The sequence below is a fragment of the Pseudopipra pipra genome, chromosome 14 (assembly GCF_036250125.1).
Source record: "Pseudopipra pipra isolate bDixPip1 chromosome 14, bDixPip1.hap1, whole genome shotgun sequence".
Lineage (NCBI taxonomy): Eukaryota > Metazoa > Chordata > Aves > Passeriformes > Pipridae > Pseudopipra > Pseudopipra pipra.
The window spans coordinates 4952872-4967096 of record NC_087562.1 but is presented as its reverse complement, the minus strand read 5'-3'; the positions used below and the strand labels follow the sequence as shown (position 1 = coordinate 4967096).

General features: G+C 41.3%; 1 protein-coding gene across 1 annotated transcript in view; it reads right to left on the bottom strand.

Moving 5' to 3' along the window:
- PLCG2 (phospholipase C gamma 2) overlaps positions 1-14225 on the bottom strand; it is a 77015-nt gene that overhangs the window by 54176 nt on the left and 8614 nt on the right. Inside the window, 4 exon segments of the mRNA XM_064670935.1 lie at positions 131-199; positions 201-368; positions 5071-5159; positions 6972-7060. Coding sequence (XP_064527005.1) covers positions 131-199; positions 201-224 — 93 coding nt within the window. The 5' untranslated portion in view covers positions 225-368; positions 5071-5159; positions 6972-7060.

The following is a 14225-nucleotide window of genomic DNA, read 5'->3' as shown; positions in this document are numbered from 1 at the left end:
TTAAAGCCTTCAGTGTTTTATGATGAAGCTGCTTTTGAAATTATATGAACAGAGGCAGAATGCACGTGCCAAGAGGCCAACTTCCACAGCTGCAAAAGCTAATAGCCAAACATCTGTACACAGCACATACCACAGGGAGCTGAAGGGTGCAGGTGATCCTGGGTGTTATACAAGCAGGAGGTAACAGTAGTCTCTTATTCCCAGCTGTCAGATCCAGAAGTCATTTGGGTCCATTGATAATGAATCCAAGTTCCAGCAAATACCAGCCTCAGAAGCCCCTCCTGGTTCTGCTTCACTTGGCCAGGTACCAACAGCCTCCTCAGCAGTCATATGGCACAGCTTCGGCACAGGAACCACCCTTGAACAACCTGCAAGCCACACAGGCACGGAGTTGAACATCTGTATCATCCTCAGAGCTTTGCTGCCGAATTAAACACTGCTGCAAAGACTGTGGGACTTTGGTCCACTAAAATCTACCAATTCCCAACATTCCTTGCACAACCTTGAACTTACCTGATAAAACTCTCTTAAAGCTGAAGAGTCAGAGAAAGTACATATGTGGGAGAAAATCATAGCTGCAGTGGGGATCATAACATTGAATCCTGTAACAAATTCCCAGCCACATAGATGGAGTAAGCAATCCTCAAAATCAAATCAGTAAAATAGTAACTCTTAGAAACACCAGCTGTTACTGAGCACATCCACCACACCAGAAATAAGAGTACTCAGGCAGCCTCACAATCACAAGAGAAGATCAGAGTTATTATCAGAATCAGCAACTCTGCCATCCAACTTTCAAAGCTCAAAACCCCAGGCAGACAACAGAATTTCCTGTAAGGACAGTGGACCTCATAGTCACAGATAATTATCAGGTGACATCTTCAGTTCTCTTTTTGTAGCAAAAAATCCTGTATATGTATGCTGAGAAGAGATGTGGGGAAATTAGTTCTCCATCTGAGTTGAAGAATCTGGCCCCAGCAAAGCCTGTGTGTTTAAAGGGGACAAGGTTAGCTACTAGAATAAAATCTTTCTTCCTTTTTTCTTTTTTTTCCTCTCCTTTTTTTTTCCAGTTTGACTTTCTTTGTATAATTTTAAAAAGCTTCTTGAATTGTTAAAAAATATAATCACAATTCATATTATAAGATCTGAAAGCGAGTTTTTCAGCTGGAAGTACATTTTTTTGTTTGGGTCATAAATCCCTCAGGAAGGCAGTTTATAGTGTTGACACTGACACTTTCTTAATTACAGCACCGGAAAGTTCAGCCCTGTCTTGTATGTGGTAATGAAGTGTTGATTGCTTCCCCTGAAGAATAAAGCAAGGCACAAAAGAGAATCACAGGACTGGCTAGGCCGTCAGTGGTTAAAATAAATAATGGTCACAAAACTCCTCACAGGACCCACCAAGAAAATACAGCTTTTGTGGAGAAGCTAAAAGTTGCATAGCTTTATCCCCTCAATTGTAAGAAATGTTAAAGAGTCATTAGGCAGGAGGAACAAGTATTTTAGAGACAACTGCTACATTCTGGAGGGAGGGGGCAAGGACGTCCCTCCCAGTGGCTGTTGTCACTGGCAGAGCAGTCCTGCACCACCCCAGCTCCTCTTGGCATTGCTTCAGCTACTCTGGGAAGCCTTGATCAGGTTTTAATGATCACCTTTAACGCCTCAAAGGGCCTCTGTGGTGTGAAGCTGATCTTTGAGAACATTGTCCAGATCAAATAATGAACTTCACATAGGACTCACCCTCAAACACTGTCATACTGTGTGACAGGTCCAACACTCCCAGCATATCTTCTCAGCATAACAGAGTTCAGGCTCCTTGAAAAGCGTGTTTCTTTTAGAAAGTGTTATGATGTATACTTGGCTCCATTCTTATCAGAGTTTCATTTTAATCTTGGTAAATTATTGTCACTTAATCATAATATTTAAAAGTAAATATCAACTTAAAGTAAACTATTCAAGTCACCAGCAGAAAAGCTGACATGAAGGAAGGGAGGTTGTACTTGTAAGTTGCTGGCCTGTTGCCTGCTGAAATGTTTGTGAAGCCTCAAATGTTCAGCTTCTCCCAGTCCAGTCACCCACTCCCTTGCTACTTGCAAGCACTGACTTAAAAAAAAATTCCAAGGAGTTCCTGCCCACTGGCCTCATACACAAAATATAGTGCTATCCCTTACAACTTCTGTAACAATTTGCATCTGTAGATGTCACAACAATTTTTAAAAAAGAATGGAAATCATTATTTCCCATTTTCAAGGCATCAGCCCCAGAGAATGAGGAGGTTTGCCAAAAAACTTACAGCAGTTACATGTCTTGGGCAGAACACGGCTTCCATATTTTATACTTAATATCCTGACTTTGGAATGGTATTTTCTCATAACAAAGCTCAGTATGCTAGAAAAAAACTTTTCATTTGTCAGAATTATTTTTTCAGAAGTTTCAGTTGAGCAAAAACTCTGCTCTGTGCTTTGGGATGATCAATGAAAACCTTTCTAAACAGACGTGCAAAAACATTTGAACAAAGTTGTCAAAACGTGCTTTTTATACACATGCTATCTAGCTATTTACTCAGTGTCTTGAGCCAGTTTTGGCTACATACAACACCAGTGTATTTAGAGGGTCTGCAATCACACCTTCAGATGAAATGTTAAATACTACAGCCACTACATGCACAGTGATAAAATGCCAGCAGCTCATTACCAGTACTATCAACAGTGAATTGATACCAATGTTACCAAGGCCTCAGCAGAACAGGAAAACTGCAGGAGGCTCCACAGGGAACCTGGAAAATTTTCCTTCTGTGCTTTTTAAGCCAAGTACATGAAAATCTGTCATAAAAAAATAATGTGATTTTGAGTGGGAAAGACTGGGAAAAAACAGCATTTGACAACAGTTTCGAATGAAGTGAGTTGCAATTCAGCAAGAACCAGTCTGGCTCTTCCCCCTGGGTAACTTTCAACCTTTCATTTCTTTCCCACTGCAGAGCAGCACCACAGGCGAGTTTGGGAGAGAAAAGGCTCTGTTACCATCTGCTTTAGCCTCCTGCTCTCACTCATTATCCCTGTAAGCTCGGAGAGGCTTAGGAAGGGTAACTTAAGTCAAGCTGGGCACAGCAATGAGCAAGGCTGGATGGAGCATTTAGCCACTGCTCTGAGCTCCTCATGGGGAGCCACAGTGGGGTCTCACAGTGTGCTGCACTCACAGGAGGAACACACACCAAGTGCTCTCTCACTGCTTATTTTCCATTTTCCTCCCGTTCTGCTGAAGTCTTCCTAACACTGATTTTGCTTCTGCTGGTGGAAGCTCTTCTGGGACCATAAAACAGCGTCTTTCTCTACTTTCTACATGGCTGATTGCAGGGATTTATTATTGTCTAAGGCCTTCCCTCAGGGCACACAGGAAGGGAGGAGAAGTTCCTTGCATCTGTGCTCACTCATGCAAAAATCAGCTTTAATGTGATACATGCTACATCACAAAAGTTTTGAAAAGCCCTCTAGCTAATTAAAGCACTAGAATTCTCTGGGGATGGAGAGAGCATGCTGGTCCTAATGCAGATAAACATGTAATCATCAAAAAACACATCAAAATCTCACTGAAATCAAAATAGGATTGAAAAATTAATGATGTTCTTGAGTGATGATTTCTGAATAGAGGTAGAATGAGAGTTGCTCTTCAGGAATATGCCTTGCAGATGCCTGTGCCTTGGAAAAGCATCCATCTGGTGTATCTCCAGGATCAGCATATTTGTATAGAATGCAAATCTTTATTGCAACTGCTGTTATCTTTATGCACTGTAGTCATAACTGAGTGAGTCACATTAAAGGTCAAAACCTTCTGTTCTACTTTTTATAATAAGCATCTTTTTAACATACAGTGTTAGAGAGCCTGTGCATCAACAGATCAAGGTTGGAGTTGGTATTGGGTGATCTACGACAGACCCTGGCACAGGGACCCAATCTTAGTAACATATTTGATAGCAATTTAAAAGAGGGAATAAATGAAGGGGGAGGAAATTGGGATAATGTATGTGCTAATTACTAAAATCCTGACTAAATTAGATATTTGAGATAGGCTGCTTAAGTTTTCTAGTCTCTCAAACCGCCTTCCAGCTTGCAGAACAAATCTGTGTTAGAGTCTGGAGGGACTGTGCTCTGGGGCAGGCAGGTGGAGAAAACATGACACTGCTGAGTACCATGGGGAGCAATTTTAACTTTGCAGCTTCAGAAGGGCCTCTGTTGGCAAAGGATCATTTTTCAGAAATTCAGGCAGGTACCAACAACCACGTATGGTTGCTGATCTCAAACTCATGTGTATTTATATATATAGGTAGAGTCCTATTATTTCTTATTATATTAAATTATTTCTTATCATATTAAAAGACATATATGAGAAGCCTTTCATATCTCCAAAACAGGTTATATTTGTGCCACAAAATTCAGAAACTTCACAATACGTTTGTAAGTACCAGCAGCCAACACCTCTCAGTCAGTAATATTTGACTGAAAATCTGATCTTAGACACTCCATGAGATGTTTTAAAAGTAAACACAAAATTTGAACTTTACCGAGAGAGAAGAAAACAACGAAAACCAACCAAACTTATTTCAATGGAAAATTTCTAACATTTAACAGGAGACAATGTCTAGAATAAAGAACCTAACAAAGTGAATTTGCAAATGCTTACTTGACCTGATCTCCGAATTGGAATGAAATAAAAATAGCTTGATTAGCTTCAGATGAGCTCCCAGGACTTGTGTGTGTTTGTAATGATTTTAAAAACTTCACACACACAAAAATGTTTCCTATTTTTTTCTTAGACTTTAAAATGCCATCTCCTCTTTCAAAGTAAATGCTTTTTAAATTTCCTTTATGGTTAAGAAACTCCTTTTATCCTAGAGCTAGGCTACAGAATATTTCACAAAGACAAAGGCTGGAGCACAGAAGGCTCTGCCAGATAATTTAAACCCAACTGTCTTGTCTGCAGAACCTTTCTGCCACACATCAGGAATTATTTAACCCCATTTTTGCAAAGGATAGCTGCCCTGCTGAGTCTCAAAGGCAGCAATACAGAGCTTACCTTTAATCCTGTGCAGAATAATGAGTGATATACTGCTGAGATGAGCAGTGTCAAACGGAGGTTTCTTCCTCTTTGTACTCTGATTCCACCTGGGTGAAAGCTCACCGTTAAGGCCCCTTAAGCATACAAAATCTCTAAGCAAGTTGTCAACACCCTGGGCCTTTTAGTTAATTTAAAATTTAAAAGAAAAAAAGTTGTCACCTTTGATGACACTCTCTTCTTCACAAGGACAGATTTTGTTATGGCTGTTGCTAGCAGGAGGGGGGAAAAAAAGGAAGTCCTAAGAAAGAAAGTGGAACACTAATTCTGAAATATGTCACTTCCAACCAGCAGGACTCTCCTCTCCTCATGGGCTCAGCTCTTTTCACACTGTCTCACGTGCATCACACGTTAATAACTCGGTAATGTGTTCATAATGCCCCACCTGAGATCAACCAACAATTGTAACAGCTTCTGGTTTTCTTAGGCAAATTTTGAATTCATTGCCTTTTGGTTTCTAAGCCTTTGGGCTTTGCCCTCTCCTCCTGTTTTGAGTTTTCTCTGTAACCAAAGGGTTGTTTAAAATTTATTTTCTTTGAACAAACACTAGGAGTCTCAGGGACTCTGCTGATTCCAACAGCTGGGCTTTAAGGAAAACATCTAATACCTTTAATCCTTAGGAAGAAAAAAAAATCAAAACCATGAGAACTGAAAGCACTCACGTCTGTTTTGAGATATGCATGTGTAATATATATACACACAGGCAGCCTGTGTTCAGCCACGTGCTGTCAGAACACAAATGGCTTAAGCATGGAATCAAGGATTTAAAGGTTAGACCAGAAGACAACTCCTGGTTTGATAACCTGGCAGGAAATAGATTAAAAGAAGATTCACTTTGTCAACAACTGATAATTGGCATCAATTTTATTTTTTTATTTTAAAAATAGTGAAGCTGAATAATACCAGTTCTTCTATTGATTTATATGCAACTAATAAGAAGAATTTATGACTAGATTTATAGATAAGTTATTTAGAAATAAATATAATTTTAACAGATTAAAATGAAATCCAAATATTTATATCAAAACAGGGTTTCAATAGGGCAAAACAGAGTTAATTTGTTGAGGCATTTTATGAAAACAAGACAAAATGTAACGCTATTTGACCCAAAAGAAAACATACAAAACTAAAACTAAAATAAACAAATACGTAAATAAAAATTAAAAAAAAAAATAAAAAAAAATAATGCCTCCTACTACGGTGGACACCAGTGAGGTGCTTTGATGTCAGGGAGAAGACCAGTCAACAGAATCAGAAAAGACCAGGGCAGGAGAAGCCAAAGACTCCAACCCCTCTCACCACACATGCTCTGCTCTGCCTTTAGCTACCTCCTCGTGCAGAGCAGCTTGCTGCCCCCAGAAGATGAGAGATAAGGTCAATGGGAAAGCACGATATTGCCAGACTGTGGCTAATTTTTTTTTACATTTTTGTTCAAAGAGAGGAAATATGTGTGCAGAGCAGCAGTGGTTCATACCGGGTCAGTCAGGAAGTGTGGGGCTGGGTATTTAAAAGACAGGTATTTTTGTTTTGTGGTTCTCTCAGAGAACAAAAGCATACAAGAAGCCTTTTTTTTAGTTAAAAAATGCAAAGTTCAAGTTCACCTATAGTTAGCTGAGGTATCAACACTGTATTTCACTCTGAAGAATGGCACTTTGAGTAGAATTCTTTGCATTTGTGGCTGCAATTATTATAGAAATGCTAAACAGCTAAAACCAGTGCTCCTTTGGATTGTAGCACAGATAATAGCAGAAGACAGGACAGGAAGACAATGACAGATTATTAACTCTATTCCCACAGGTGAAGAGCTGAGGCATAATTGGTTTCAAGCTGAAGTTTCACATACATTTTCATCAAGCACTTACAGTGATAAAAGGCTGTCCCTGCTTCTGCTGTCCTCATCTGCCTCTTGCTGTCTCTGCCTTGGCTTGAACCACGAAGACAAGAAAGAAATCTGAAAACACAAGTCCAAAACTGACATTGTGAATAGGGCAAGTAATGAAAAAGATAGAATTAGCTGGAGGTAGAGCTCTTTAACTTACAAAACAGCTTTTAATTTGGCTATTCATGGTTGTTGCTTATTAGCAGTAAACTATCTGATAATCTTTGCTGCTACAAATGGTCATGAAAAATTAATGCAACAGAACCACTCAGAAGTTCACAAGAGTAGGCCTTGCACAGCATAGTTGGCTGAAATACCTGGAATTCAATCTACATGTTACACTATTAGGTCTATCTTCTGATGAGGAAGCTGAAAAAAGAGACACTGTAATTAAGCAAAGCACTGTGTGTTTTGAAATTTGCTAAGGAAAAATCCACCCAGCCAGCAAACGACTGATTCCTGTGAGGACAAAGAGAAAAGGGAAAAATCTATTGTGACAAAACATCTATGAACACCTTAAAAGACATTAAGAGCTAACACAGTTGATATGAAAAAATAAATAAATAAAATAGAGTAAGAAATGTTACACTAAAAACAAAAGCACTTTGCAAACAGGAAAAGAACCACCAAGCTTTTTTAAAACATCCATGATGATTAAAAAAAAATCCTCACAAATGATTTCTGTTGAAATATTCAAGCAGAGAAGTTGAGATCCAGGATGCCTTGGAAATGCTATTTCTTGCTGATACATGTTTTACAGATATTTTTTAGACCTTCAGACATCATGGCTTTATTTATGTGTGTACTGAGAGCAAATTTGCTGCCTTCCCAGGCCTGTTAAAAAATGGTATTTAATCATGCTATCAAAAATCAGGCTCTGCAGAAAAATTTGGATCAGCTGAAGAGAAAGCAATCTGCGGTTGCTCCCCTGTGTGTGTGGAGCCCCTGCACCACATTAGTTCAACTCTACCTCCTTTTCATTTTTACTGTTCCAAGGAAAGATAGATGAATGTTTGAGGGATAGGCTGGTTCTACCAGCATAATGAAGATGTTTTTAAATTAGTCTTCCCTCGAAGTGGAGAAGATCAGCAGTCTCTCTGGATATGCTCTATTAAGAAAAAACAAGATAAAAATGACCATACTTCTTGTACTGAAGTGCTGGGTTACCACAGAGCAGAAGAAAGCCCAGGCAGGGTAACAATCCCAGCTGATTTTACAGGAAATGTTTTTTGAAGAAATGACAGACACATTTTTACCACCTGAGGTGCAATGACTTGTTCAAAAAACACCCTAAAATCCCGAACGCAGGCACTACTTATTTCTGTAGGGTTTCTTACAGGCCCTTGAGAGCGAAGAGCAGAATGACAAACCAAAGGAGATCACTGAGGCCGTGCTGTGGTTTTGTAGCACCAGGTCACACTTCAAACCCCCCGACCTGAGCTGCCGTTGTGTGACCACTGTCAGGCCGTTTACCCTCACACGAGGGCGGCGGCGGCTCATTTGCTTGTTCATATCTCTGCGGGCGGAAGCCAGAGCTGGGCTAAACAAAACTCTTGCAAAGTGTCCAGGAGAAACCAGTGCACTCGATGGAAAGCAGTTGGCTGCTCATTTTCTGTCCTTACTTGTCCTCAAATTGTTTGGATGGCAAATATGATGGAGGTTGATACGGCGAAGAGGACGGGGAGAACTTTCTTCACAAAGCACCGCGCAGACATCCTGGGAGAACAGCGTCACTCCGAGGGACTGTGAGCCTTTTTCGAGGCACTCAGAACATCTCACTGCAACGTGAGCTTCCCAGTCCCCTCACCGGAGTCCCTGCAAGGGGGCAGGTGCTCTGCACAGCACGGGATTTGCATGTCAGGACAAGCTTCCTCCTGGGATGGCAGCCACAGCTGCGCTCTTCTGTCCCCAGCTCCACAACTGCTCCCTGGGGACTCTGGGCAAACCCTCTGTGCCTCAGTTTCCCCAGCTGTAAAGTGGAGAGGTGGATACTTCACTTTGCTGAGATCTTCTTGCTTCAGGAGTGCAGGAGGCAGTATTTGTGATATAGCATTTATCAGTGAGATAACACCACTACTGCAGCATTATCATTACAACCAGCACTGTTATTATTTTACCACAGATGGAATCTGTGCTATCAAAAATTACGTTGCTGTATTTAGAAACTAAATCTGTTTGAGTGTAGCACTGAAAAAAACTATTTGTAATTCTGAGGCCAATATGCCAACTATACTTATTTATACTTCTCTTTGTTCAGCCACCATATGATACAATCATGTTATCAAGAAAAGAAATGTATTTAAAAGCATCAGTTGTTTATGGCAACTTTAACATCTTCTATACTGATTTCCTGAAGGCAAAGGATTGTGTAATAAAGAGAAAGTCAATGTTACAGCACTGAGGTTTAGAATTAGTGTGATAAATTGAATTTTACAACAATATTGGCCCTATCCTGTACTTACAGATAATAAAACATAACAGAGCTGGTGATTTATAGGTTCTGCCACTGAGAATATAACACAGGAGGAGACTGGCAAAGTAATATTCCTATTCATATATGTCACATTACATTTATATGTCTCTCCTGCTGCATTTCCTCAAGCTGGAAGGTTGTGCTGTGTGGACTGTGAGCCTCAGACATCAAACTTGCTCCAGCTCAAGTTCCATTCCTCCTGTCTAGAGCCCTCAGCAAGCCTTCCAGGAGCTCCTGGCTGCCCTGGTGTCAAGCCAGTGACCCAGAAACACCAGTGAGCAGCTTTGCATGATTCAGATTCCTAAAATTCTCCTCTCCCAGGAGGTTAAAATACCACCCACGATATTTGTCAGCATTCTGACACTTGCTTTGCTACACATACCAGGATCTGTGTGCTTTCTTCTAGTGCCATCTATGCCATCATCCCTTTTAATGATAAACCAGTCGTGGTTCAGTGAGTCCAAACGTACCAGTCCAAACGTTTCCATCACCAAGATCTATTACTTGTGCAGTGTGTTCCTACAGGACAGGAGGGAGGCTCATCAGTCCACAGGGAGAGAGGAGAGATATGCCTGCCTTCCATATCCCTGGGGGCTGCAGGGCAGAGATGAAGGAGCAACACAAGATTCACTGGCAAATGGTACTTATTTCCAAAAGCTGGAGTGTAACAGCTTATCATGGAGGGGTGTATGAGCAGAACACTGGACACAGGTAGGATCCCCATCCTGAGAATAACCTCTCCTCAGCCTCTCAGCTGTGTCTGATCATCTCAGTTTGTGGCACTGCTGCTTCTTCTGTGATACCACAATGCCACTCTCTGCCTACATCCAGTATTAGCAGACTTTCTGCTCAGGATTTATTTAGTAGAAATGTTGCTACCTCAGCAGAACTGTACGAGTTTCTGGCTTGGCTTTAAGTGCCTCTTTTCATGCTGCACCTTTTTGACTGGTCTCTTTCAAAGGGGACACATAAAAAAAAAAAATCTATCTGCATCAGTAAAGTTACCTCACCACCCCAACAGCCACAAAATCTACTCTAGCCCTCTGACAGCTATGAAACCTTACAACAACCAGAGAAGATGCTCGCTTTCTGTCTGTGCCACAACACTTCTATCCCACCATCACCAGTTACATCTTCTCTTCCCAAGGCTGCTGCATTTCAGTGGGCACATGGTAAACCAGATCAAGGAACTAATCCAGAGTAACTCCAGACATGTTTTGTTTGCCTGGTACCAAGGAAAAAAGACTGCCTTTTTTCCTCCTTGCACTGGATACAATTATGCCATTCCAGTAGTTTTGACGCTTCAGAATTTTGGCTTTCCCAGTTTCCCAGGGATTTTTCTCAGGTTTTATCATTTAACTCATCCACACAAGCTGCTTAGTGCCTAGTGATCTCTTTTTAGGTAGTTTACAACAAAGATGGATTAAAGATCAGTTTAGCTATTAGCTCAGCTGTTCTAGTCTGCCAGCTTGACTTTCTCCCAGAGATAGGCCAGTTTAGCAGCTTATCTTCTCAAATCTGCTCTTGCACATGTGACCTATATTTGCATATGGCACATATCCCACAGGACAGCAGGTTCAGTCCTTTGCACACTGTATGTTACTATCCATTGTACATCGAGTTTTCTTCAGGTTTAATAATTGCTACAAGAGCACACACACAGGTGTGCATCATACTGCAAATATTACCTTGGGATTTAACCACAGGGAGAGGAGAACAGTAACAACAGCCTTGCACTAAAATAAATAAAACAAAAGCAAAACTCCACAAATTTATAACTAAAAATGGAGCTGGGATACTGTCTGACTGCACTCAGAGCATCAAAGTTTCTCATAGTTGAGAAACAGGCTCAATTCAGATTTTCCTGATAGTTACCTCTATAATTTGATAATTTTATAAAATGCAGTGTTTACTAGTAACAGCAGTAAGAAGACCCTAATGCAAAAGAAATTTTTATTATTACCATCAGGTTGGAACAGCCTTCTTTAATATCTATTCAAGGCAGGGCTCGAGGCTGTGTTTGGTCTTCAGGATGAGTAATATTTTCCTAGGTAATGATTTGCTCTTGGGAGGTCTAGCTGATTAGCTTCCTGATAACCTTGAACAAAGAGCATTAGTGAAGAGCAAAATGACATTATAAAGGGGGAAAAAAAGCCACTTACCAAAGAGCAGGCAAGGACTCCCTGCCTGCACACGTGCAGATCGATGGGTTGGTTTGTTAGGTCTGTATTTCAAGATCTATTTTAGAGAAGCTCCAATTTATTACTGAACATGGCTTTGAATGTGCCCAAGTGCTGCGATGATCAATGTTTCAGCATTATTACTGCAGAAAGGGTCACGACCATCAGCACTTGCCAAACTGCCTGGAGCCCGCAGTGGTGGTCACTATGGCAGATGTCCTGTTCAAACCCTGCCTTTGGATTTGCCCAAAACGGGCTCATTTTCTTTCCTAGACGTGCCATGCGAGGGCAGCAGAGATTGAGGAACGCGGAGCTGGTGTGCGGGCTCTGAGGGGACAGTGGCACTGCTCGGGAGGGGTGCCCGGAGTTGTCCCCAGACCCCCGGCTCCTGCCTCGGCAGCCTTCGGGCTGCTGGGGACCAGCCACAGGAACTCCTGCAATCGGTGCTGGACATCCCACGGGATATGGAGCCTGCGAGGAATCGGACGATAAACAAGTCTCAATTACTGAGTCCATAACACTTTAAACTTCTGCCATGCAGTCCCCATCCCTGGAGGCATTTAAAAGGAGTGTAGACACTTGGGGGTGTGATTTAGTGTTGGGCTTGGCAGTGCTGGGTTAATGGCTGGACTCGATGATCTTAGAAGGCTTTTTCAACCTAAATGATCCTGTGATACTCACCACTAATGCAGGGGGGGAAAAGACACAGAGCAGCCAAAGCCTGTGTGCGACTTTCATGCCTTGAGCAGTAAAAACTCAACACTGAGATTTCGGCTGTACCTGAGCCTGATTTCCAGAGTCTCGGTTAAGTCTGTTTGATTTGGTGACACTCAGCGATTATTTTACAAAGAAGGAAACGTTGTCATTTCTCGAAACGTTGTCATTTCTCACCCTCCGAGGCCAAACCACAGCTCTGACTCTTTCCTTGCATATTTGTGCAGTTGCCATGAGGTGGAGCCGTGCACCAAATCCCAACCGGGAATCAACGGCGACCAAGGACTTTCAGCTCTTTTTTTTTCCACTTTAGCCAGATTGATCTCAAGCCTCCATCCAAAGTCAGGTGATGTTTGCAGGCACCAATAAATCAAGCGGAAAGCGCTGATGGTAATGCTGCTCGTTACTGCAGGTGATGTTAGCCATTCCCACCATTCCCAGGTAACAGGGTTGCCTTGGGATGCAGTCAGCAAAGGAGAACAGAGCTGGTTAGATCATGCTTTGGGGTTCTGTTTCCATGTCTGTGCTGTGCTGTCCTGATTACTCTTGCACTTGATTCTGAGGCTTAAAGAGGGCTGAGCAGTTTGAGTGAGAGGCTTGGCATGGAGAGGCAGCTACAGGTGCTTTTCTGCAAGCTGCCTCTCAACCATATAATCTTCTTTTCCCATATAAACTGAAATCTTCAGCTTTTCCTCCAAGTGTACATTCTGTTTCCTCTTGCCTCTTTGCCCAGGGTCGTGGTGTTTCCTGGCTGCCAGGATGGATGCATTGCTTCTACCCAGAAGATGAGCCAAGCCTGTTCACAGAAACTGGAGGGACAAAGCATCTGAACATAAATCCCATACATCTGTTGGCAGTGCAGGCAAGGATGGATGGATGGATAGATGGATGGATGGATGAATGTGTGAAAATGCTCCAAGCCCAGCACTGTGATTTGGTTTCATTTTGACCACTCTCCCTTGAAATAGCTATTCTATTCCTGGTAAAATTTTCATGAAGGAAAATCTGAAAATCTGTGAGATTTCAATTTTGCAGGAACACTATTTCCCACTTAAAAACAAACATCTTGGAAAAATTCCCAAGAAGATCTGAATAATACGTCTGCAACGCTGACAGGCGCAGCCCCTGTGACCATGTGTCTTTCAATGCCTGGGGTCTATTTAAGTTATGAATCCCATCTGTTATGCACAAGCATGGCTACTGAACATCCCAATAAGAGAGTTGGGATTTGTCTGGAAATACATCCTACAATAATATTTTCTGGTATTTGGTGTAATAAAGGGAATATTGTCATTGGTTACCTCACTGATACATAACTTTCTGTTGGCAAATCTTTCACAGTAAGGTTATAATAACATCACTCTTTGGCATCTCTGCCAGATTCTCAACTCTTTATTTTCTGTTCTGTCATATAAGCTGAGTAATTTATATGCCTGTTCGATACAAAAGGTGGTTATTATATGTTTCAAGAAAGAGATTTGACAATACCTGCCTTGTAAGAAATACCGACTGAGTCGTAGAGAGGAAAGGCAAAGGAAAATGCTGTAAATCAAGAGGTGACAAGGCAGTTTTCAGATGGAAGATTAGAATATTGTTCAGGGTTCCACAAACAAATATGTTGAATTATAGACAGAAAGCCACTCTCTAGCATTTGTCCCCTGTTGCTGCAGTCCTTTTAAGGACACAAATCCCACTGAAGTCAAATCATGTCTATAAAGTAAATTCCAAAATTAATCCATAAGTAGATTCTGACATGGAAATGCTTATTATTAGTTTGATTTGTACAAGATGTATAGATATGATTTCAAATAAAAGCAACATTATGGAAAAAATTACGTCAATTGCAGTTTTGTCTGAATAAGGACTGCAC